The 23,558-nt window shown below is 45.2% G+C and overlaps 1 protein-coding gene across 3 annotated transcripts in view; it reads left to right on the plus strand.

The window, feature by feature from the left end:
- DENND6B (DENN domain containing 6B) overlaps window positions 1-23,558 on the plus strand; it is a 210,646-nt gene that overhangs the window by 33,840 nt on the left and 153,248 nt on the right. For all 3 annotated transcript variants that reach the window (XM_063926672.1, XM_063926673.1, XM_063926671.1), the window contains exons 3-6: window positions 3,678-3,720; window positions 6,263-6,372; window positions 13,840-13,920; window positions 17,382-17,487. In XM_063926672.1, the coding sequence (XP_063782742.1) occupies window positions 3,678-3,720; window positions 6,263-6,372; window positions 13,840-13,920; window positions 17,382-17,487 (340 nt within the window). The remainder of the gene's footprint in view (window positions 1-3,677; window positions 3,721-6,262; window positions 6,373-13,839; window positions 13,921-17,381; window positions 17,488-23,558) is intronic.

Here is a 23,558-nt window from a genome sequence, read left to right on the forward strand (position 1 = left end):
CTTTTTGGAGATGAACTGGTACGTGGATATCCAAGGCTATGACGGGTAAGTCTACATACCTTCCTTCTGCAGCTCCCCCGGCTAGAAAATCCTACACTGATCCAACTCTGCAGTCCTTTCGGACAGTGAAGTTTAAAAACAAAACCAAAGGTTCTTCTACGGCCTTCAAAGGCAATAGAGGTAAACCCAGAAAACCAGCAACTGCAGGTTCACAGGAACTGAACCCCGGTTCTGCTTCCTCTAAGCCTTCAGCATGACGGTGGACCGCGCTGCCTGGAAGAAAGGCAGGTGGGAGCCCGTTTTGCGATTCTTCAGTCACATATGGGCAACATGCCAGGATCCCTGGGTCAAAGATCTTATAGCCCAGGGCTACAGACTGGAGTTTCAGGAACTCCCACATCACAGATTCTTCAAATCAGACTTACCAGCTTCTCTAGAAGCTAGTATGACTTTACAGGAAGCAATTCAAAAACTTGTACAAACTCAGGTCATTGTTCCAGTTCCACTTCAACTACAAAACAAGGGTTATTATTCCAACCTGTTTGTAGTTCCGAAACCGGACGGTAGACCCATTTTAAATCTCAAGTCGTTGAACCTGTACTTACGGGTGTTCAAGTTCAAGATGGAGTCTCTGAGAGGGGTGATCTCAGGTCTGGAGGAGGGGGAATTCTTGGTGTCTCTGGATATCAAGGATGCATCTGTCGCCAAAAGCCAGGATTTCTCTTCTGTGGTGGCTTCAGACTTCTCATCTGACCGAAGGACGGAGGTTCGGGATTCAAAATTGGATTCTGCTAACCACAGACGCCAGCCTCAGAGGTTGGGGAGCAGTCACCCAGGGGGAACAGTTCCAAGGAAAATGGTCAATTCAGGAAGCCATTCTTCCGATCAACATTGTGGAACTAAGGGCCATATACAACGCATCTTCAAGATCGAGCCATTCAGGTTCAGTCGGACAATGTGACGGCGGTAACATACATAAACCGACAAGGCGGAACAAAGAGCAGAGCAGCAGTGTCAGAGGTAACAAGGATTCTCCTCTGGGCAGAAAGACACACTGTGGCGTTGTCCGCGATCTTCATTCCGGGAGTAGACAACTGGGAAGCAGACTTCCTCAGCAGACACGACCTACACCCAGGAGAGTGGAGCCTTCACCCGGAAGTGTTCGGGTGCTTGACACGTCGGTGGGGAATTCCACAAAACGACATGATGGCCTCTCATCTCAACAAGAAGCTCAAGGGTATTGTTCCAGGTTGAGGGACCCACAAGCAGTGGCGGTGGGCGGTCTGGTGACTCCATGGGTCTACCAGATGGTGTGCGTGTTTCCACCACTCCCATTGATCTCAAAGATTCTCGAAAAAATAAAAATGGAAAAGGTTCAAGCAATTCTTATTGCTCTGGACTGGCCAAGAAGGGCCTGGTATGCAGATCTACTGGAGATGCTCCTAGAGGATCCGTGGCCTCTACCTCTTCGCGAGGACCTTCTCCAACAGGGGCCATTCGTCTATCAAGTCTTACCGCGGCTACGTTTGACGGCATGGAGGTTGAGCGTCAAATTCTAGCCTGGAAAGGGATCCAGGATAAGGTTATTCCAACCCTGATCCAAGCCAGAAAGGGGGTAACGTTTAAACATTACCACCGTATTTAGAAAAAATACGTCTCTTAGTGTGAGAACAGGACATTTCCTGCCGTGGAATTTCAATTGGGGCATTTTCTCCTTTTTCTGCAGTCAGGTGTGGATGTGGGCCTACGTTTGGGCTCCATAAAAGTCCAGATTTCGGCCTTATCCATTTTCTTCCAGAAACAATTGGCTTCTCTCCCTGAGGTTTAGACATTTTTGAAGGGGGTTCTGCACATCCAACCGCCCTTTGTGCCTCCTACGGCACCTTGGGATCTCAACTTGGTGTTGCAGTTCCTTTAGTCGGATTGGTTTGAGCCTTTACAGGAAGTTGACGTCAAGTTTCTTGCATGGAAGGCCGTCACGCTGTTGGCCTTGGCTTCGGCGAGGCGTGTGTCGGAGCTGGGGGCGTTGTCTCACGAAAGCCCCTATTTAATTTTTCATGAAGATAGGGCTGAACTCAGAACTCGTCAGCAATTTCTTCCAAAGGTCTGCATTTCATATCAATCAACCTATTGTCGTTCCGGTGCTTACTGACACCTCTGCTATTTCAAAGTCCTTGGATGTTGTGAGGGCTTTGAAGATCTATGTGAAGCGGACAGCTCGCCACAGATAATCTGACTCGCTGTTTGTTCTCTATGATCCCAATAAAATTGGGTGTCCTGCTTCAAAGCAGACAATTGCACGCTGGGTAAGGCTTACTATCCAGCATGCTTATTCCACGGCAGGTTTGCCATATCCAAAATCTGTACAGGCCCACTCTACTAGGTCGGTGGGTTCTTCTGGGCTGCTGCCCGGGGTCTCTCGGCTTACAGCTCTGCCGAGCAGCTACTTGGTCAGGTTCAAACACGTTTGCTAACATTCGATACTTTGGCCTCTGAGTACCTTCAGTTTGGTCAATCAGTTCTGCAGGAACCTCCGCACTCTCCCACCCGTTTTGGGAGCTTTGGCACATCCCCCGGGTACTAATGTGGACCCCAGTATCCTCTAGGACGTAAGAGAAAATAGGATTTTAATTACATACGGTAAATCCTTTTCTCGTAGTCCATAGAGGATACTAGGCACCCGCCCAGTGCTTCGTTTCTTCCTGCACTGTTACTTGGTTAAGTATTGTTGGTTCAGCGGTTGCTGTTCCTGGTTTAAAGTTTGGTTAGCTTGGCTTTTCTCTAGTTTGTGTGTGCTGGTTCGGAATCTCACCACTTTCCTTTTTTATCCTTCTCTCAAAGTATGTCCATCTCCTCGGGCACAGTTTCCTAGACTGAGTCTGGTAGGAGGGGCATAGAGGGAGGAGCCAGCCCACACTATCAATTTCTTAACGTGCCCATGGCTCCTAGTGGACCTGTCTATACCCCATGGTACTAATGTGGACCCCAGTATCCTCTACAGACTACGAGAAAAGGATTTACCGGTAGGTAATGAAAATCCTATTTTTTTATCCTTTGTCCACAGTGCACTGAAATGTAGTAATGCTTCAGGAAAGCTCCTATCATTACCTGTTAAAGTATCATACAGACTTCAGCTGGTGAACACAGGACCCTTGACCCTTTCCTCACTCATTCTATTTGGTTTTCCTTGACCCAGAAAAATTGCATCAGTATAATGCGATCATTTATGATATTTAGCAACATGCATTATATACGCTTTATGATTCAAGCCCTTTAGCCCTAAGTGACAGTGTAGAAGCAATATAAAAGCTGCAATGTAATCTGAATCTTTAAGCATATTCATATTATTCTCAGATGACTATACTGTATATATAATGTACTTTCAATGTTAATCATAATTCATACTTTAGTAACTATGACCTTTACTGAAGCTCCTTTGTACAGGTCTGTTAGGAGAGCTTAGCTTTAATCTGCAGGAGTCTGTGTATAAACTGCATAACTCTTGTACGTATATGGATATGTTATACTGTATTGAACCTGCTTAGTTTGTCTGGCTCACAAACAAAAAAAGGCTGAAATCACACACAAGTAGAACATTGTGTGGATATAACTTTAGGACAATAGATTTGTCGTATAACTATTTATAGTTTAGTGTTTTTTATTACTTTGTGTTACAGAAAACCAGCATCTGCTACTTGTCCTTCCCAGACTCATATTCAGGTAGGTGGGCTCCTTTGTAGAGGGACAATCACAACTACAAATTTAATCTTTGTCATAGGGGATATATTAAAAAAAATAATAATACAAATAACCATGCAATTTTTGGGTATTAAAATATATATGTATTTTCAATACAGAGTACATGACCCTAACTATGAATATAAACATGTGGCCACAAGTTGAGCATTTTGCTTGCTTCTCTTTATCACTTACAACAATCCAAAATTCCACAGTAGAAATTTCTCAGTTATGCCTAGATACTGGTGAGCATGTAGGCATAGGTTGCTAAGCAACAGATGAGTACATGGTTTGAATGGGTGGATGGTATTTATAAAATTGCTGAACATTGCAAATGGATTGCGCATCATTGTCAATTAATAAAGCTACAAACTATTATTAGTGCTTATGGTTTACATTTTTGGTAATAATACATACATACATACATACATACAAACATTTGGGATGAGGCCAAATGATAATATTAATAAAACACAGATAAAAAAACATTTATATTTGACTGCATAGTGAACAAAATATTTTACTGATCATATAGCTATGAAGTGCATTTAATTCTGCATACATTTAAGGAATTTTATCATGTCTCCGTGCTGCAGGATGGAAAACTCAGATCAACAGAGGGCACTTTACAAAAGAGTGAGCTTTAGTAATGGTCACAGCACTTATTCTGTACACAGCATAGCTAAGGAAATATTCTTCACTGTTTTTACCCTGCACATGTAATTAATATGTAAAGAAAGAGGGATCAGATCAAGGAAAGTCACAGCGCTGTTTCTAATATACCAAATCTCACAGGAAAATATACTGTCCAGATTTCTTCACGTATATGAAGGACACTGTACCACATCCGTATAGATAAAAAATGATCCTTACTTTATTTCAAACATCCATCTAAAAAGTCTCTTTATGCAGACACAGGGCAATCTCAGCAAGAGAAGCGGTACCAGCGTTGGATTTCAGATGTACTCAGTGGAGCTCACCAGACCCTCAGGACGCAGTTGATAATCGCGGTGCTCTCTATTACGGGATTTGCTCGCCCGCAGTTGCTTTCCATACACCGCTAGCCGTCCTTAGGTCACGGACCCTCCAGGCGCTGCAGTCGCCACCACACTCCTCCGCTCTCCCCCGTTAGTTGCTCCCTGCTACACGCGGATAATGACCAGGTTCACCTACGGCTGAGCTCCACTGAGTACATCTGAAATCCAACGCTTGTACCGCTTCTCTTGCTGAGATTGCCCTGTGTCTGCATAAAGAGACTTTTTAGATGGATGTTTGAAATAAAGTAAGGATCATTTTTTATCTATACGGATGTGGTACAGTGTCCTTCATATACGTGAAGAAATCTGGACAGTATATTTTCCTGTGAGATTTGGCATATTAAAAACAGCGCTGTGACTTTCCTTGATCTGATCCCTCTTTCTTTATGTCTGATATTTGGGAAGTGTGAGCTGATCTGCCACAGATAAAGGGAAACAGCTGCAGTTTTTTAAAGCGCTCCAACAACTTGTGTTTTTGAATGTAATTAATATGAGCTGGTATTTACAAAGCATACATTCATTTTCCTCTTTGTCTCTTGCTTTACTCATAATTTATCTGTTCAACGTTGATGCTGGTATAGAATATTGGGGCAGATGTATTAAGCAAGGAGAAGTGATAACGCAGTTATAAGTGCAAGGTGATAACGCACCAGGCAGTCAGCTCCTAACTGTCAGTTTACATATTGGAGCTGATTGGCTGGTGTGTTATCATCTTGCACTTATCACTGCTTTATCACTTCTCCAGGCTTAATATATCTGCCCAATCATTTATAATTAGCTCTCATGCTAAAGCACCCATAGCTCATGTCAATCAATGCACTTTACCTCTTTAGTATTTTAAAGTTGATAATGGTTTCTAGATAGCAACAATCTGTATTTCTAAACAAGTTCTTTCTGCTTTTCATCTTGATAGTTTAATGCAAATCCAATGGAGAGTAACTTATTGATGTGTATTACTATTGCCTGTAATAAGAATGATGCTTTATCCTGTTGTGGGGGACTGGTTACAAATGATGGTTCTATCCATTATTGTCAAATATGGAAGCAGTTATTTGTGCTGGGGAATTGTTTATTTAAAAAAAATCTATTCTGTACTAGTTATACATCAGGGTATTCGCAGGATTTGATTGGTCTGACTTTAAAGTTTGACTTTCTTAAAATGCATTAGATAGTTATGTTAACTTGATATCTCTTAATATATCGGAATGAAATAATCCATTTTTAATTACATTCAATCATATTTCTTTCCTAATTTTTACTCAGAATAATCGCTGATAAGCATTCATCATAGGACTTGATATTTGTGAGTTATAAATTCATCTAGAGATGATAGTAATATCCTAGCTGTCATGAGACAACGTGTTAAAAGGAGGATCTGATGCCTGAAGTAAAGTGAATCTGTGAGCTATACATTTGCAAGATGTCTGTCCATTTTAAACATTGTATTTGTCAGTTTTGCACAGATTTCCATAATACCTGTGTTTCAGGATGCTTGGGTGACACTCAGTTTACCTTTCGTATGCGCCGCTCAGCAGGACATCGAAGCTTATTTCAAGAGGAGGAAAAATATAATCGAGAAGCTCCTGTTACACTGCAGGTGATCTCAGGACTGTACAAAATTATTTAAGTATATTATTAGGACACTACTTTTATAAAATTGTCCAACACCGCAGTTGGCTGTCATAGAGAATATTAGGCTGCAGGAAGTATTGAATGGAGGCATACCATGGCCTGTACATTGTTTCTAATGATGTTCAGTTTTATTACTGATTGTAAAGTTCTACGGGTGATTGCAAAGGGCTTTAAGTAACAAAATACTGTTATTATTCCCCTGGTGCATGTAAATGTGTTCAGAAACAGAACTGCGGTTGTACAAAGGAAGAAAGATGCCTAATGCAAGACTAAAATTTGTCCTCAACCCACCTCCCTTTCCAACTTTCCAGGTGTCAGTAAAATATCTTTCCACTTTTTCTTTTACAGCTTGACTATTATTTTTATGGAGGAGAAATTTTAGAGATTTACGGAAAGTAAAAGCAGGAAAGATACTCTATATGAGTAAGGAAACATAGCGGCATTGTCTTCCAAAGTGCATAGCAAGGGGATGAAAAAACATATGTAAAGGGGTGGGCAATCAGAGTTATATAGGTCTCAGGATAGATTACTCAAAAAGGAGAGATCTACAATCCTTTACCCGTCATTTCCATGCTTATCTTATTGCGATGCAGCATGCTGCATGGAGTGCCAGGCTGCGATGATTCCAGCTGGCAATTGCTTCAGTAATTATTTTTCTCTATCGTCCTAGTGGATGCTGGGGTTCCTGAAAGGACCAAGGGGAATAGCGGCTCCGCAGGAGACAGGGCACAAAAAAGTAAAGCTTTCCGATCAGGTGGTGTGCACTGGCTCCTCCCCCTATGACCCTCCTCCAAGCCTCAGTTAGATTTTTGTGCCCGGTCGAGAAGGGTGCAATCTAGGTGGCTCTCCTAAAGAGCTGCTTAGAAAAGTTTAGCTTAGGTTTTTTATTTTACAGTGAGTCCTGCTGGCAACAGGATCACTGCAACGAGGGACTTAGGGGAGAAGAAGTGAACTCACCTGCGTGCAGGATGGATTGGCTTCTTGGCTACTGGACATCAGCTCCAGAGGGACGATCACATGTACAGCCTGGATGGTCACCGGAGCCTCGCCGCCGGCCCCCTTGCAGATGCTGAAACAAGAAGAGGTCCAGAATCGGCGGCAGAAGACTCCTCAGTCTTCTAAAGGTAGCGCACAGCACTGCAGCTGTGCGCCATTTTCCTCTCAGCACACTTCACACGGCAGTCACTGAGGGTGCAGGGCGCTGGGAGGGGAGCGCCCTGGGAGGCAAATGAAAACCTATTTGGCTAAAAAATACCTCACATATAGCCTCCGGGGGCTATATGGAGATATTTAACCCCTGCCAGAATCCACTAAAGAGCGGGAGACGAGCCCGCCGAAAAAGGGGCGGGGCCTATCTCCTCAGCACACAGCGCCATTTTCCTTACACAGCTCCGCTGGTCAGGACGGCTCCCAGGTCTCTCCCCTGCACTGCACTACAGAAACAGGGTAAAACAAGAGAGGGGGGGCAAAATAGTGGCAAAAATTATATTATAAAAGCAGCTATACAGGGAGCACTTATTATAAGGCTATCCCTGTCATATATAGCGCTTTGGTGTGTGCTGGCAAACTCTCCCTCTGTCTCCCCAAAGGGCTAGTGGGGTCCTGTCTTCGTTAAGAGCATTCCCTGTGTGTCTGCTGTGTGTCGGTACGTGTGTGTCGACATGTATGAGGACGATATTGGTGTGGAGGCGGAGCAATTGCCAAATATGGGGATGTCACCTCCTAGGGGGTCGACACCAGAATGGATGCCTTTATTTTTGGAATTACGGGATAGTGTCAACACGCTAAAGCAGTCGTTTGACGACATGAGACGGCCGGACAATCAATTAGTGCCTGTCCAGGCGCCTCAAACACCGTCAGGGGCTGTAAAACGCCCTTTGCCTCAGTCGGTCGACACAGACCCAGACACAGGCACTGATTCCAGTGGCGACGGTGACGAATCAACCGTATTTTCCAGTAGGGCCACACGTTATATGATTTTGGCAATGAAGGAGGCGTTACATTTAGCTGATACTACAGGTACCACTAAACAGGGTATTATGTGGGGTGTGAAAAAACTACCTATAGTTTTTCCTGAATCAGAAGAACTAAATGAGGTGTGTGATGAAGCGTGGGTTGCCCCCGATAAAAAGATGCTAATTTCAAAGAAGTTATTGGCTTTATACCCTTTCCCGCCAGAGGTTAGGGCGCGCTGGGAAACACCTCCTAGGGTGGACAAGGCGCTCACACGCTTATCTAAACAAGTGGCGTACCTCTCCTGAGACGGCCGCACTTAAAGATCCAGCAGATAGGAGGATGGAAAATATCCAAAAAAGTATATACACACATACAGGTGTTATACTACGACCAGCTATAGCGACAGCCTGGATGTGCAGTGCTGGAGTAGCTTGGTCAGAGTCCCTGATTGAAAATATTGATACCCTGGATAGGGACAATGTTTTACTGTCTTTAGAGCAAATAAAGGATGCATTTCTTTATATGCGTGATGCACAGAGGGATATCTGCACACTGGCATCACGGGTAAGTGCTATGTCCATTTCGGCCAGAAGAAGTTTATGGACGCGACAGTGGTCAGGCGATGCGGACTCAAAACGGCATATGGAAGTTTTGCCGTATAAAGGGGAGGAGTTATTTGGAGTCGGTCTATCAGATTTGGTGGCCACGGCTACAGCCGGGAAATCCACCTTTTTACCTCAAGTTACTCCCCAACAGAAAAAGACACCGACTTTTCAACCGCAGCCCTTTCGTTCCTTTAAAAACAAGAGAGCAAAGGGATATTCATATCTGCCACGAGGCAGAGGAAGGGGGAAGAGACAGCAACAGGCAGCTCCTTCCCAGGAACAGAAGCCCTCCCCCGCTTCTACAAAAGCCTCAGCATGACGCTGGGGCTTCTCAAGCGGACTCGGGGGCGGTCGTCTCAAGAATTTCAGCGCGCAGTGGGCTCACTCGCAGGTAGATCCCTGGATCCTGCAGATAATATCTCAGGGATACAGGTTGGAACTAGAGACAGATCCACCTCGCCGTTTCCTGAAGTCTGCTTTACCAACGTCCCCCTCCGAAAGGGAGACAGTCTTGGAAGCCATTCACAAGCTGTACTCTCAGCAGGTGATAGTCAAGGTACCTCTTCTACAACAAGGAAAGGGGTATTATTCCACTCTATTTGTGGTACCGAAGCCGGATGGCTCGGTAAGACCTATTCTAAATCTGAAGTCCTTGAACCTGTACATAAAGAAGTTCAAGTTCAAGATGGAGTCACTCAGAGCAGTGATAGCGAACCTGGAAGAAGGGGACTTTATGGTATCCTTGGACATCAAGGATGCGTACCTCCACGTTCCAATTTACCCCTCACACCAGGGGTACCTCAGGTTCGTCGTACAAAACTGTCACTATCAGTTTCAGACGCTGCCGTTCGGATTGTCCACGGCACCTCGGGTCTTTACAAAGGTAATGGCCGAGATGATGATTCTTCTTCGAAGAAAAGGCGTATTAATTATCCCATACTTGGACGATCTCCTGATAAGGGCAAGGTCCAGAGAACAGCTAGAGATGGGATTAGCACTGTCTCAAGAAGTGCTAAAACAGCACGGGTGGATTCTGAATATTCCAAAATCCCAGTTAATGCCAACAACTCGTCTGCTGTTCCTAGGGATGATTCTGGACACGGTTCAGAAAAAGGTTTTTCTCCCGGAGGAAAAAGCCAAGGAGTTATCCGAGCTTGTCAGGAACCTCCTAAAACCAGGAAAGGTGTCTGTACATCAATGCACAAGAGTCCTGGGAAAAATGGTGGCTTCTTACGAAGCAATTCCATTCGGCAGATTCCACGCAAGAATTTTCCAGCGGGATCTGTTGGACAAATGGTCAGGGTCGCATCTTCAGATGCACCAGCGGATAACCCTGTCTCCAAGGACAAGGGTATCTCTTCTGTAGTGGTTGCAGAGTGCTCATCTATTGGAGGGCCGCAGATTCGGCATACAGGATTGGATCCTGGTGACCACGGACGCCAGCCTGAGAGGCTGGGGAGCAGTCACACAAGGAAGAAACTTCCAGGGAGTGTGGACGAGCCTGGAAACGTCTCTTCACATAAACATTCTGGAACTAAGAGCAATCTACAATGCTCTAAGCCAGGCAGAACCTCTGCTTCAGGGAAAACCGGTGTTGATCCAGTCGGACAACATCACGGCAGTCGCCCATGTGAACAGACAGGGCGGCACAAGAAGCAGGAGTACAATGGCAGAAGCTGCAAGGATTCTTCGCTGGGCAGAGAATCATGTGATAGCACTGTCAGCAGTGTTCATCCCGGGAGTGGACAACTGGGAAGCAGACTTCCTCAGCAGACACGACCTTCACCCGGGAGAGTGGGGACTTCATCCAGAAGTCTTCCACATGCTGGTAACCCGTTGGGAAAGACCAATGGTGGACATGATGGCGTCTCGCCTCAACAAAAAACTGGACAGGTATTGCGCCAGGTCAAGAGATCCGCAGGCAATAGCTGTGGACGCGCTGGTAACGCCTTGGGTGTACCAGTCGGTGTATGTGTTTCCTCCTCTGCCTCTCATACCAAAAGTATTGAGAATTATACGGCAAAGAGGCGTAAGAACGATACTAGTGGTTCCGGATTGGCCAAGAAGGACTTGGTACCCGGAACTTCAAGAGATGATCACGGAAGATCCGTGGCCTCTACCTCTAAGGAGGGACTTGCTTCAGCAGGGTCCCTGTCTGTTTCAAGACTTACCGCGGCTGCGTTTGACGGCATGGCGGTTGAACGCCGGATCCTAAAGGAAAAAGGCATGCCGGAAGAAGTCATTCCTACTTTGATTAAAGCAAGGAAGGAGGTAACCGTGCAACATTATCACCGCATTTGGCGAAAATATGTTGCGTGGTGCGAGGATCGGAGTGCTCCGACGGAGGAATTTCAACTGGGTCGATTCCTACATTTCCTGCAATCAGGATTGTCTATGGGTCTCAAATTGGGATCTATTAAGGTTCAAATTTCGGCCCTGTCAATTTTCTTCCAGAAAGAATTGGCTTCAGTCCCTGAAGTCCAGACTTTTGTTAAGGGAGTGCTGCATATACAGCCTCCTGTGGTGCCTCCAGTGGCACCGTGGGATCTCAATGTGGTTTTGGACTTTCTAAAATCTCATTGGTTTGAACCACTAAAAAATGTGGATTTGAAATATCTCACATGGAAAGTGACCATGCTACTAGCCCTGGCTTCGGCCAGGAGAGTGTCAGAACTGGCAGCTTTATCTTACAAAAGCCCATATCTGATTTTCCATTCGGACAGGGCGAAACTGCGGACTCGTCCGCATTTTCTCCCTAAGGTGGTGTCAGCATTTCATCTGAACCAGCCTATTGTAGTGCCTGCGGCTACAAGTGACTTGGAGGACTCCAAGTTACTGGACGTTGTCAGAGCATTGAAAATATATATTGCAAGGACAGCTGGAGTCAGAAAATCTGACTCGTTGTTTATATTGTATGCACCCAACAAGATGGGTGCTCCTGCGTCTAAGCAGACGATTGCTCGTTGGATCTGTAGCACAATCCAACTTGCACATTCTGTGGCAGGCCTGCCACAGCCTAAATCTGTAAAGGCCCACTCCACAAGGAAGGTGGGCTCATCTTGGGCGGCTGCCCGAGGGGTCTCGGCATTACAACTTTGCCGAGCAGCTACGTGGTCAGGGGAGAACACGTTTGTAAAATTTTACAAATTTGATACTCTGGCTAAGGAGGACCTGGAGTTCTCTCATTCGGTGCTGCAGAGTCATCCGCACTCTCCCGCCCGTTTGGGAGCTTTGGTATAATCCCCATGGTCCTTTCAGGAACCCCAGCATCCACTAGGACGATAGAGAAAATAAGAATTTACTTACCGATAATTCTATTTCTCGGAGTCCGTAGTGGATGCTGGGCGCCCATCCCAAGTGCGGATTATCTGCAATAATTGTACATAGTTATTGTTAACTAATTCGGGTTATTGTTGTAGGGAGCCATCTTTCAGAGGCTCCTCTGTTATCATACTGTTAACTGGGTTTAGATCACAAGTTGTACGGTGTGATTGGTGTGGCTGGTATGAGTCTTACCCGGGATTCAAAATTCCTCCCTTATTGTGTACGCTCGTCCGGGCACAGTACCTAACTGAGGCTTGGAGGAGGGTCATAGGGGGAGGAGCCAGTGCACACCACCTGATCGGAAAGCTTTACTTTTTTGTGCCCTGTCTCCTGCGGAGCCGCTATTCCCCTTGGTCCTTTCAGGAACCCCAGCATCCACTACGGACTCCGAGAAATAGAATTATCGGTAAGTAAATTCTTATTTTCAGCAAAGATGAGTATGGCTACATTTGTAAATATATATATATATATATATATATATATATAGAGAGAGAGAGAGAGCGAGAGAAAGAGAGAGGGGAGCAAGAAGTGCTACATGTATTACACTTATTTGTATTTTAAGTTTCTCACTATCAAAAAAAATAGATGTTTTCAAAGATGGAGATGATTATGTAAGACAGACTGATTCCCAGGCATATTGCTAGGATGTAAGTGTTTGGAATGGTATAATGCGATAAACTTTTCTTCCTCTGGTCAACCATTTAAAAAAAAGCTATATGTTGCATGTTTGTTTTATAGTAAAATATAGGGTCATAAAGTCCACATTCACTATGTCACCATGCATAATGTCAACACCAGAAGGTCGACAGTTATCATGTTGATGTGTATAAAATGTTAGTATCTGGAAAAGTCAACATGGACAGAATGTCGACATATGAAATACCGATATAGTGACAATGGCAACAGTAGTTAGGTTTAGAGGTTAGAGTTAGGGGTTAGGGTTGAAAAAAACCTTACAAATGAATAGTTGATATTGTGATCATGTTGACATGTCATCACTGTAGACATACCAAATATCGACAATCTGAGCATCTTCACATGGTCACTGTTGATCAAAAATACTGAAACTTAAATGAATATTTTTGCTGGAGGTTGGCATCAATATCCCAGTGCACAGAATCCCGATGGTCAGAATGCTGACAGAAGCGTCTCGACGTTCAAATTTCCACTGGATTTTATTAAGTATTTTAACCCTAACCTCCCCCTCCCACAGCCTAACCTTAACCCTTCCCCTAGTACCTAACCCTAAGCCCAGTACTTACTGCCGGGATCCATAGGGATTCTGACCGTCGGGATTTTGTGTGCCAGGATATTAGCTACATGCCGATTGCAGGATGCGTGTATAGTAACCATTGTAGGCATCTTGATTAATGTTAGTGCTTGCAAAAGGAATATGTGTCTCATAAGGGCCTGGGTAGAAATAACTGAACTGACAATGCTACTGTTAATATTGGATGAGTATCATGTAATTCTTTTATGTTTACAAAACCTACTTGTACGATTTAATTTTTACATATTACATTGTATGTTGTCTTATACCGCTACAGAGGGATGCTGCCCATTACTATGGGTATGTATATTTCCGGCAGGTGAGAGACAGCTCTGTGAAGAGAGGATACTTCCAGAAGGTTAGTTTAACAAAACTAGTGCTCACATAATTGCTACTTATTCAAAAAGCCCATTCATAAAGTGCACTGCACCTAGCTGGATTGTTTAGTGCAGAGCAGTCAGCGGACACCCAGGGGCTGATGCAAAGTTGGTAGCAAAATGGGGAAAAAATTGTATATTTCTGTAGAGCCATATATTTAGTAAGATATGTAGGCCTCCACATTGGCAACATGCATATTACGTAGTGCAAGATATGTAGGCTTCCGGATCGCCAGTAAATCATCATTACTTGTTCTAGTCATAGTGAGTGCTAACTAAAGATATGTCTCCTTGCTTTCTGTGCTTGTGCAGAGTGACAGTGATGGGAGATACACGACACAAACTGGTGTGGTACTCTTTCTGCATCAGCCCCTCACTCATTGTCTACATTTCTCTGCTATTGCATACCAATGTAACTTATGCAAGTTCATGGACAGGGCTGGCTCTACCATTAGGCATGTTTAGGCGGCTGCCTAGGGGTTCTGGCTCCTGGAGGGTGCTGCTGAATTTATCTAACAAAAAAACTGAAGGATGTCTCTGAACAGTGTGCAGCCTTCTCCTTTTACACTGCGGTGGCTGCTGCTGCAGGTCTAATCAGGTGCAGCCGCCGCTATCAGGCTGTACCACATAGTGTCTCAGCGCTTCCTCTGTGCTGACACGTGTAACATCAAGTCATGTGAAAGCACATAGGAGGCGGACGTAACTATGGCTCCCGAGGGGCGGCCCCACGACAGAGTCTCATAGCCCTGATGCACCTCCTCCAGGCCCCTGGATCCTGGCTCTCCAGCAGCAAGCAGCACCTGAATACATGTCTGCACCTGCAGCATCGCTGTAATGCTGCTGCCGCTTGTAAGAAGGTACCATGCCAATTACGATGGAAAACAAGGAAATTACTTCTAGGTAAGTAACCCATGGGAGTTTCTGCAGGACCACAGACAGTACATATCTTACAGCCCGATTGGTTTGCACTTGTAAACTGCATAATAGGGAAAACACAGGCACTGGGGCACAGTACAGTACATACTGTATGGAGGAGGAGGGGGGGGGCAGTAATGACCTTACAGATGGGTTGATGAATCATAGTAAGAGCATATAAATGTATGTACTGTATGTATGTATATATGTATGTATACACATACTATTAAATATCCCCACCAGACCCCATATGCAGATGCAGTATATATATATATATATATATATATATATATATATACCCCAATAGTCGGCACTCTCCTTGTAACATACCATATACCTGCCCTGGTGCCCTCCGGGGTATTTTTCACACTAAAATATACTATCCAAATCGGTGGCACTCAATGGTCTGAAGTCCATTCAAGCCACGGTTTATATATATATTATCCCGGCAAAAATGTGAAATTGGCCTTAGTGTCCTCTACAGTTTCTAACATGCCAGCTAGAATGTATACATAGGCAGAAAGAATGGTCGTCACTCAAAGATTTGAAAGTAAAAGTATATTGTGAACAAAATCACTAAATTTTAAGACATTGTTTACAATATACTTTTTCACTTTAAAAGTGTTGAGTGTTGCCCCTTTTCTCTGTATATGTATAATGATGCAGTTTACCCCAGCCCACCTAGTGGCCACCTGCTTCATAACCCTCCAAGAGGTGGCGGTGATGGGGTTTGCAGATTAAGGGGCGCTAGGTTGAAGCTTTGCCTAGGGTGCAGAGTGACCTTGCATCGGCCCCGTACATGGAAAGGACAGAACTAGGTTAATTCAATGTAATTTCCAATAGCATGCACCATGGAAACTCATGGAAAACAGGTGACTGTTTTTTTAGTTTTGTTTTTAAAGTTAATTGAAAAATGAATGTATAAGTGAAAACTGTCTTGTAGTAAATAACAACATTTATTTTTATTAGTAATATTGTTGATTTGCAAGGCACCCATGAGCCAGATAGTGTGGAAAACAGGATATACATTCATATGTACATACCACCTATCCTCAAATAGCTACCCATTGAGTGTAATCCAATTAGTGTGACTTAGATGCACCAAAACACTACCTTGTATACTATAGGGGGAATTCAATTAGCTGAAGTATTTTATTTTTGCGCAAAAAAAAAAAAGCAGGGAGTATTTTTGTCCAATGATCATTATTGGGAAATTCATTTACCTCCAAACTTATCCTGGATCCCAATGTTTTTGCGATCGTGGACGCAAAAAACCCAGCACTTATCGAAACCTTTGTTTCGCCTGCCTTCGGACAGGTGAAACAAAATCCCTGTTAATGCCGGCTGTCAGGGATAATTGAATTATCCGCCAGGGATTAATTGGTCGCGGTAATTTACCATGGTTAATGGAATTCCCTCCATAAGTGAACTAAAATGCAAGATTGAGGAAAAATTAGCACACTGGAGGAAAGAGTAGTAACACTGAGGAAAAAGTACATAGGGGGTTATTCAGGTAACATCGCAAAACTTATACTGATATATATCACATGCTGCGAGTCTCCAGTCAGGGCAAGGCCGCCCAGCATGTGAAGAACCGCCCTGCGATGCAGTCGCATCACAAAAATTGGGAAACATCAGTTGCCCACTACATACGCAGCCAGGCTGCATATGCAGGCACACTAGCGCCGTGTTTCCCATCACAAGGATCGCAGGTGACATCGCCCGACCCCTCGAAAATGGCCATGACACCCCTGCGTTTCCTTTAGCACTCCCCACCAACGCCACGTCACCGCCCCACAATGCCCACCGGCTGTCAATCACTATTCGCTCGCATCATGCCAGGATGCCATTGCATTGTGAAAGTCCGCACACATGTGATATGGTCACAGCGCATGCGCAAACAGCCGACCCAACACCCAACAGCCTGGGTGTGTCAGGAAAAACGCAGGCGTGCCCAGGCGTTTTTGGGGAGGGTCTCTGACGTCAGCACAGACAACTTCCAGGCCGTCTCAGTCGTAGATTAGTTGGAGCCTCAGACCTACTTACATTTGCTCAGATGGCATAAAATCTTCGATGTTCCGGAAATTGCGTATAGCATTCACAAACTTGCATGGGGCGTTTTTTCTTCCTGTCAGGGCGGCACCTTTCTACTCGCAGACAACTGCAATTTCTCTGAATAGCTGTCCAAGCTGAATTAAGTCCAATATGCAAACTTTGTGTAAAATTTAGGAAAAAGTAGCAAATTTGAGGAATAAGTGTATAGTGCTGGAACCGCAATTATGGTACAAAATAGTGCACGAGGATACATCTGTAGGCGGTTTGGTGATTATGAGAGAGATTACAATCTTTTTTGCACTGCCTTTCTTTTATATGGTATTTAGGGTTTTATTGTGATGCTTCTCTACAGTATGGTTCAGTCTCCTAGAAATTGATGTGAGTGTTACTATCTCGCACACAGAACTGCCCTCCTTATCCAATTTATTTCACCCTAATTAACCGCATAAATGTTTGTCTGTTCCCTATCCAGTCTCTGGTTCTTCTCTCCAGCTTACCTTACACCAATCTGTTTCACACCCTCTTGCAACTCATAGCACCTGAATACTTTAACAAACTGGAGCCCTGTCTGGAAGCTGGTAAGAATGTGAATATAGGATGGTACATGACCAAACCTTCCTCTTATAAATGAGTGTACTGTACATCTTTCTCTGCATTTATTCATTTCTAAGTCTAACGGGTCTCATTCATAATTGCATACCTTTCACCAAGATTACTCTACCTCTTTCAGACTCTCCCTGTTCAGGTCCCTAGAGCTTCCCTGCTGCAATTGCACAGATGGTTAATTCAATTTGTGTGGCAACTCAAACCGCCCCGCATCAGCTCCATAAACCTTCGACGCCCTACCTCCAATGGAGGTACGGGGTTCCCTGATATACATCTGTACTATTATACTTTTCACCTCAGCCAAGCATTAGCGTGGTTCACCTTTTCTCAAGCTCCTCTATGGGTCACATTAAAGGCTAACTCCTGCTGATTTTTTTCAATGTCCTCTGTCATTGGGTTGGCGCCCTCCAACAGGCCTGCGCATGCTCGTACACACCCCGTTAATGCTTTTACATGTTCAATTTGGGATTTCTGCAAGAGTAATTTTGCAACTACTTCCTACCCTTCCCCCATCACCCCCCTCTGGCATAACCCGGCTTTTCTTCCAGGCTTCAACCACAGGCGTTTTCATCCGTGGTATGAAGGGGGCATTAGAGTCATACACGATCTATTGGACTCGAACGGCTGCACCTCTCTGGATATCTTACGGAATAAACATACTCTACCCACCATTAACTGCTTCACATACATTCAAATTCGTCACTTTTTTAACTCACTCCCTATTAACTCGATAAACAGATCTCTGACGGACATTGAGTCCCTAAGTCTAAACTGTCCCCTTCGCAAGGGTATTATCTCAATACTCTACAACTACTTACTGCAAGTTAAAACCCCTACTACCCTGAATAACGAGCTTCAACGGGAAAAAGATGTGGGTCCGCCACCTGATGAGGAAACATGGGGGTATATTCAATTAGGGTCGGATCCATTCCGACATGCATTTGTCGGAATGGATCCGACAACGCCTATTCAATCTCATCTCAATTCGACTTTTAAAAAGTCGAATTGAGATGAGGGACCCAGAGGAGAAGAGGGGGGGAAGGGGCCGCGGGGAGACCAGCGGGGACAGCCACGGACAGACGGAGGAGATCAGCGCTAACAGCAGCGCTGCAGAGGGATGTCACACAGCCGCCCGACCTCACGGCAGTGTCCACCCGGCTCCAGCAAGCGCGACCTCACTTGCTGGAGCCGGGTGGACGCTGGCGCGAGCGGCGCACTGTGCTGTAGCGCTGCTCTCCCCTGTCTGCCCGCGGCAGTCCCCCGTCTCCCTGTGGCGCCCCCCTCCCCTCTCCTCCTCTGGGTCCCACATCTCAGTCCAACATTTTTTTATGTTGGACTGAGATGGTCGGAAACGGGGCCAAATCCTGTTGAATTTGGCCCCGTTTCCCTCAAAAGAACGTGAATACCGCTATACCGCCGAATCACGTACTATTCGACAAGTCGAATTCCACGACTTGTTGAATAAAAACTGCTGGGACTGAATAGGTCGAATCACTATTCGACCTTAAAAAGTCGAAAACTGACGTCTTTTCGACAGACGGCAGTTTTCAACCCTAACTGAATATACCCCATGGACTACTATTCGTGAAAGTGTCTCTAAAGCATCCATCTCTTCTCTAATCAAAGAAAATGCCTATAAGGTTTATTATAGATGGTACCTGGTACCTACCCAGTTACGTAAGATGTATAGCTCCGCTTAGGACCGATGTTGGAGAGGGTGCGGAGAGGAGGGAACATTCTTACACATCTGGTGGTCTTGCCCCAAGATAGTTAAGTTTTGGGACGAGGTTTCCCACATCTTGTACAAGGTCCTTCAGACCCCTATAGTTAAATCCCCTTGGGCGTTTCTCCTCGGATGCCCGATAGAAGGCCTTATTAATCCCGCGGACAAACTCTCTACACATATTTTAAACGCAGCCCATTGTCTTGTAGCCAAACAATGGAAATGCATTGACCCTCTTCTCGACAGCAACTTATAAATAAAATATGGTACGTTGCAGCCATGGAGAAAATATCAGCCTACTTCCACAATTCCTCCCCTAGATTCCTCACAACCTGGCATGACTGGTTTTTATACAACAACATCACCCCACATGGCGCTCTCTATTCAGGTTTTTCAGGCCTCTGCTCTGAAATTCATATCATAATCATAATTGCATACCTTAATTGTTTCATCCCCAGGAGAAGCCCGGAGAGGAAATGCAGGTGGGCAGTGACTGGGACGTGCCACGTCATTAAATAAAAATGCCACGATTGCCACATATTTGCATAGGGGAGGGGCCAAAAGTGATTAATTTTCATAGAAACGCATCACTAGTCCCCGCCCGGGATTTGCCTATATGAATCTCCCGAGAAGGGTGGCCACTCCTCTGGGGGTGTGGGGGACTAACCGAAAAAAAAATCTCTACAGGCTTTATGTCAGTGCACACAAATGTGGTTGTCACTAGTAGTTACCGCTGAAAGCCAGAACAGTAAGCCGTCAGGAGGCAGCAGAATACAGCTATTCAAGGAGATATGTACAGAAAAAAATGGATTACTGGTTTTGGATAGGTTTAAAATAATTTTATTTAGGTTTAAATATTTTAATTCGGTGTAATAATTAAAATTTGTAACAACATTTTAATTTGTTATATATATATATATATATATATATATATATATATATATATATAAAACCTTTTGGGTGGGATGTAATAAAGTCCGAGTTCGGCGGGTGTGTGGGATGGCGGCCGATCTCAGACTTTTTTTAAAAGGGGCAATATTGTACAAGGCATGGATGAAATATCGTTTCTCTAACGTCCTAGAGGATGCTGGGGACTCCGTAAGGACCATGGGGGATAGACGGGCTCCGCAGGAGACATGGGCACTTTAAGAAAGACTTTAGGTCTGGGTGTGCACTGGCTCCTCCCTCTATGCCCCTCCTCTAGACCTCAGTTTGATACTGTGCCCAGAGGAGATGGGTGCACTACAGGGAGCTCTCCTGAGCTTCCTGTCAGAAAGTATATTTGTTAGTTTTTTTTATTTTCAGGGAGCCTGCTGGCAACAGACTCCCTGCATCGAGGGACTGAGGAGAGAGAAGCAGACCTACTTATGTGAGTTTCAAGGCTCTGCTTCGAAGGCTACTGGACACCATTAGCTCCAGAGGGAGTCTGAACACAGATCTCACCCTGGAGCCGCGCCGCCGTCCTCCTCACAGAGCCGGAAGATAGAAGCCAGGTGAGTATGAGAAGAAAGAAGACTTCAGAGGCGGCAGAAGACTTCAGATCTTCACTGAGGTAACGCACAGCAGTAAAACTGTGCGCCATTGCTCCCATATACCTCACACACGGCAGGGGGGGGCACCCTGGGCAGCATATGAACCTCTCTTTGGCAAAAGTATATATGTATACAGCTGGCCACTGTATATATATAAGAGCCCCCGCTAATTTTTAGCGTATTTGAGCGGGACAGAAGCCCGCCGCCGAGGGGGCGGGGCTTCTCCCTCAGCACTCACCAGCGCCATTTTCTCCACAGCACAGCTGAGAGGAAGCTCCCCGGACTCTCCCCTGCTTATACCACAGTGAAAGAGGGTTTTAAAGAAGAGGGGGGGGACATAATTAGGCGCATATATACATATATACACAGCGCTACTGGGTAAACATATTTATTGTGTTTTTTCCTGGGTCATATAGCGCTGGGGTGTGTGCTGGCATACTCTCTCTCTGTCTCTCCAAAGGGCCTTGTGGGGGAACTGTCTTCAGATAAGAGGATTCCCTGAGTGTGTGGTGTGTCGGTACGCGTGTGTCGACATGTCTGAGGTAAAAGGCTCTCCTAGAGAAGACGGGGAGCAAATGAATGTGGTGTCTCCGTCGACAACGCCGACACCTGACTGGATGGATATGTGGAATGTTTTATGTGCTAATGTAAATTTATTGCACAAAAGATTAGAGCTGAAGCTAGGGTACAGCCAGGGAGTCAACCCATGTCTGTCCCTATGTCGCAGGGACCTTCGGGGTCTCAAAAAGCGCCCACTATCCCAAATAATAGATACAGATACCGACACGGATTCTGACTCCAGTGTCGTCTACGATGATGCAAAATTACAGCCAAAATTGGCTAAATGTATATGATTATTGCAATAAAAGATGTTTTGCATATCACAGAGGAACCCCCTGTCACTGACACGAGGGTAGACATGTATAAGGGAAAGAAACCTGAGGTAACCTTACCCCCTCACATGAGTTGAACGAATTATGTGAAAAAGCTTGGGAATCTCCACACAAAAAACTGCAGATTCCCAAAAAGATTCTTATGGCGTATCCTTTCCCGCCAACGGACAGGATACGGTGAGAATCCTCCCCTAGGGTGGAAAAAGCATTGACACGCTTATCCAAAAAGGTAGCGCGGCCATCCCAAGATACGGCTACCCTCAGGGATCCTGCTGACCGCAAGCAGGAGATTACCTTGAAGTCCATTTGCACACATTCTGGTACCTTACTCAGACCAGCAATTGCGTCGGCCTGGGTTTGTAGCGCTGTAGCAGCATGGACAGATACCTTATCAGCGGAAATTGAGACTCTAGATAAGGATACCATTTTATTGACCCTAGGACATATAAAAGATGCAATCTTATATATGAGAGATGCTCAAAGACGCTATGTCAACGTCTACTAGACGAGTCCTATGGACCCGGCAATGGACAGGTGATGCCGACTCCAAGAGGCATATGGAGGTTTTACCTTACAGGGGCGAGGAATTGTTTGGGGAAGGTCTCTCGGACCTGGTCTCCACAGCTACAGCTGGAAATTTTTTTGCCTTATATTCCCTCACAGCCTAAGAAAGCACCACATTTCCAATGCAGTCCTTTCGATCACAAAGAAACAAGAAAGTAGGAGGTGCGTCCTTTCTTGCCAGAGGTAAGGGCAGAGGAAAAAAGCTGCACAACACAGCTAGTTCCCAGTAACAGAAGTCCTCCCAGGCCTCTGCAAAATCCACCGCATGACGCTGGGGCTCTGCTAAAGGAGTCCGCCCCAGTGGGGGCACGTCTTCTAATTTTCAGCCACATCTGGGTTCACTCGCAGGTGAATCCCTGGGCAATAGAAATTGTTTCTCAGGGTTACAAGCTGGAATTCAAAGAGGTGCCTCCTCGCCGGTTTTTCAAATCGGCCCTGCTAGCTTCTCCCCAGGAAGGGGAGATAGTGTTAAATGCAATTCACAAATTGTATCTTAAACAGGTGGTGGTCAAGGTTCCCCTGCTTTAACAAGGAAGGGGATATTACTCAATCCTGTTTGTAGTCCCGAAACCGGACGGTTCGGTCAGACCCATATTAAATTTAAAAATCTCTGAACCTATAATTGAAAAGGTTCAAGTTCAAGATGGAATCGCTAAGAGCGGTCATCGCCAGCCTGGAAGGGGGGGATTTTATGGTATCTCTGGACATAAAGGATGCATACCTTCATGTTCCCATTTATCCACCTCATCAGGCGTACCTGAGATTTGCGGTACAGGATTGTCATTACCAATTTCAGACGTTGCCGTTTGGGCTTTCCACGGCCCCGAGGATTTTCACCTGGGTAATGGCGGAGATGATGGTGCTCCTGCGCAAGCAAGGGGTCGCAATTATCCCGTACTTGGACGATCTCCTCATAAAAGCGAGATCACAAGAGAAGTTACTGAGCAGCGTGTCACTTTCATTGAAGGTGTTACAGCAACACGGCTGGATTCTCAATATCCCGAAGTCACAGCTGGTTCCTACGACTCGTCTGACCTCCTTGGGCATGATTCTGGACACAGACCAGAAAAGGGTTTTTCTTCCAATAGAAAAAGCTCAGGAACTCATGACTCTAGTCAAGAACCTATTGAAGCCAAAACAAGTGTCTGTGCATCATTGCACTCAAGTCCTGGGAAAAATGGTGGCAACATACAAAGCCATTCCCTTCGGCAGGTTCCATGCAAGGACTTTCCAATGGTACCTATTGGACAAGTGGTCCGGGTCACATTTACAAATTCATCAGCTGATCACCCTGTCCCCCAGGGCCAGGGTATCTCTCCTGTGGTGGCTGC

Source organism: Pseudophryne corroboree, chromosome 6, assembly GCF_028390025.1.
Source record: "Pseudophryne corroboree isolate aPseCor3 chromosome 6, aPseCor3.hap2, whole genome shotgun sequence".
Taxonomy (NCBI): domain Eukaryota; kingdom Metazoa; phylum Chordata; class Amphibia; order Anura; family Myobatrachidae; genus Pseudophryne; species Pseudophryne corroboree.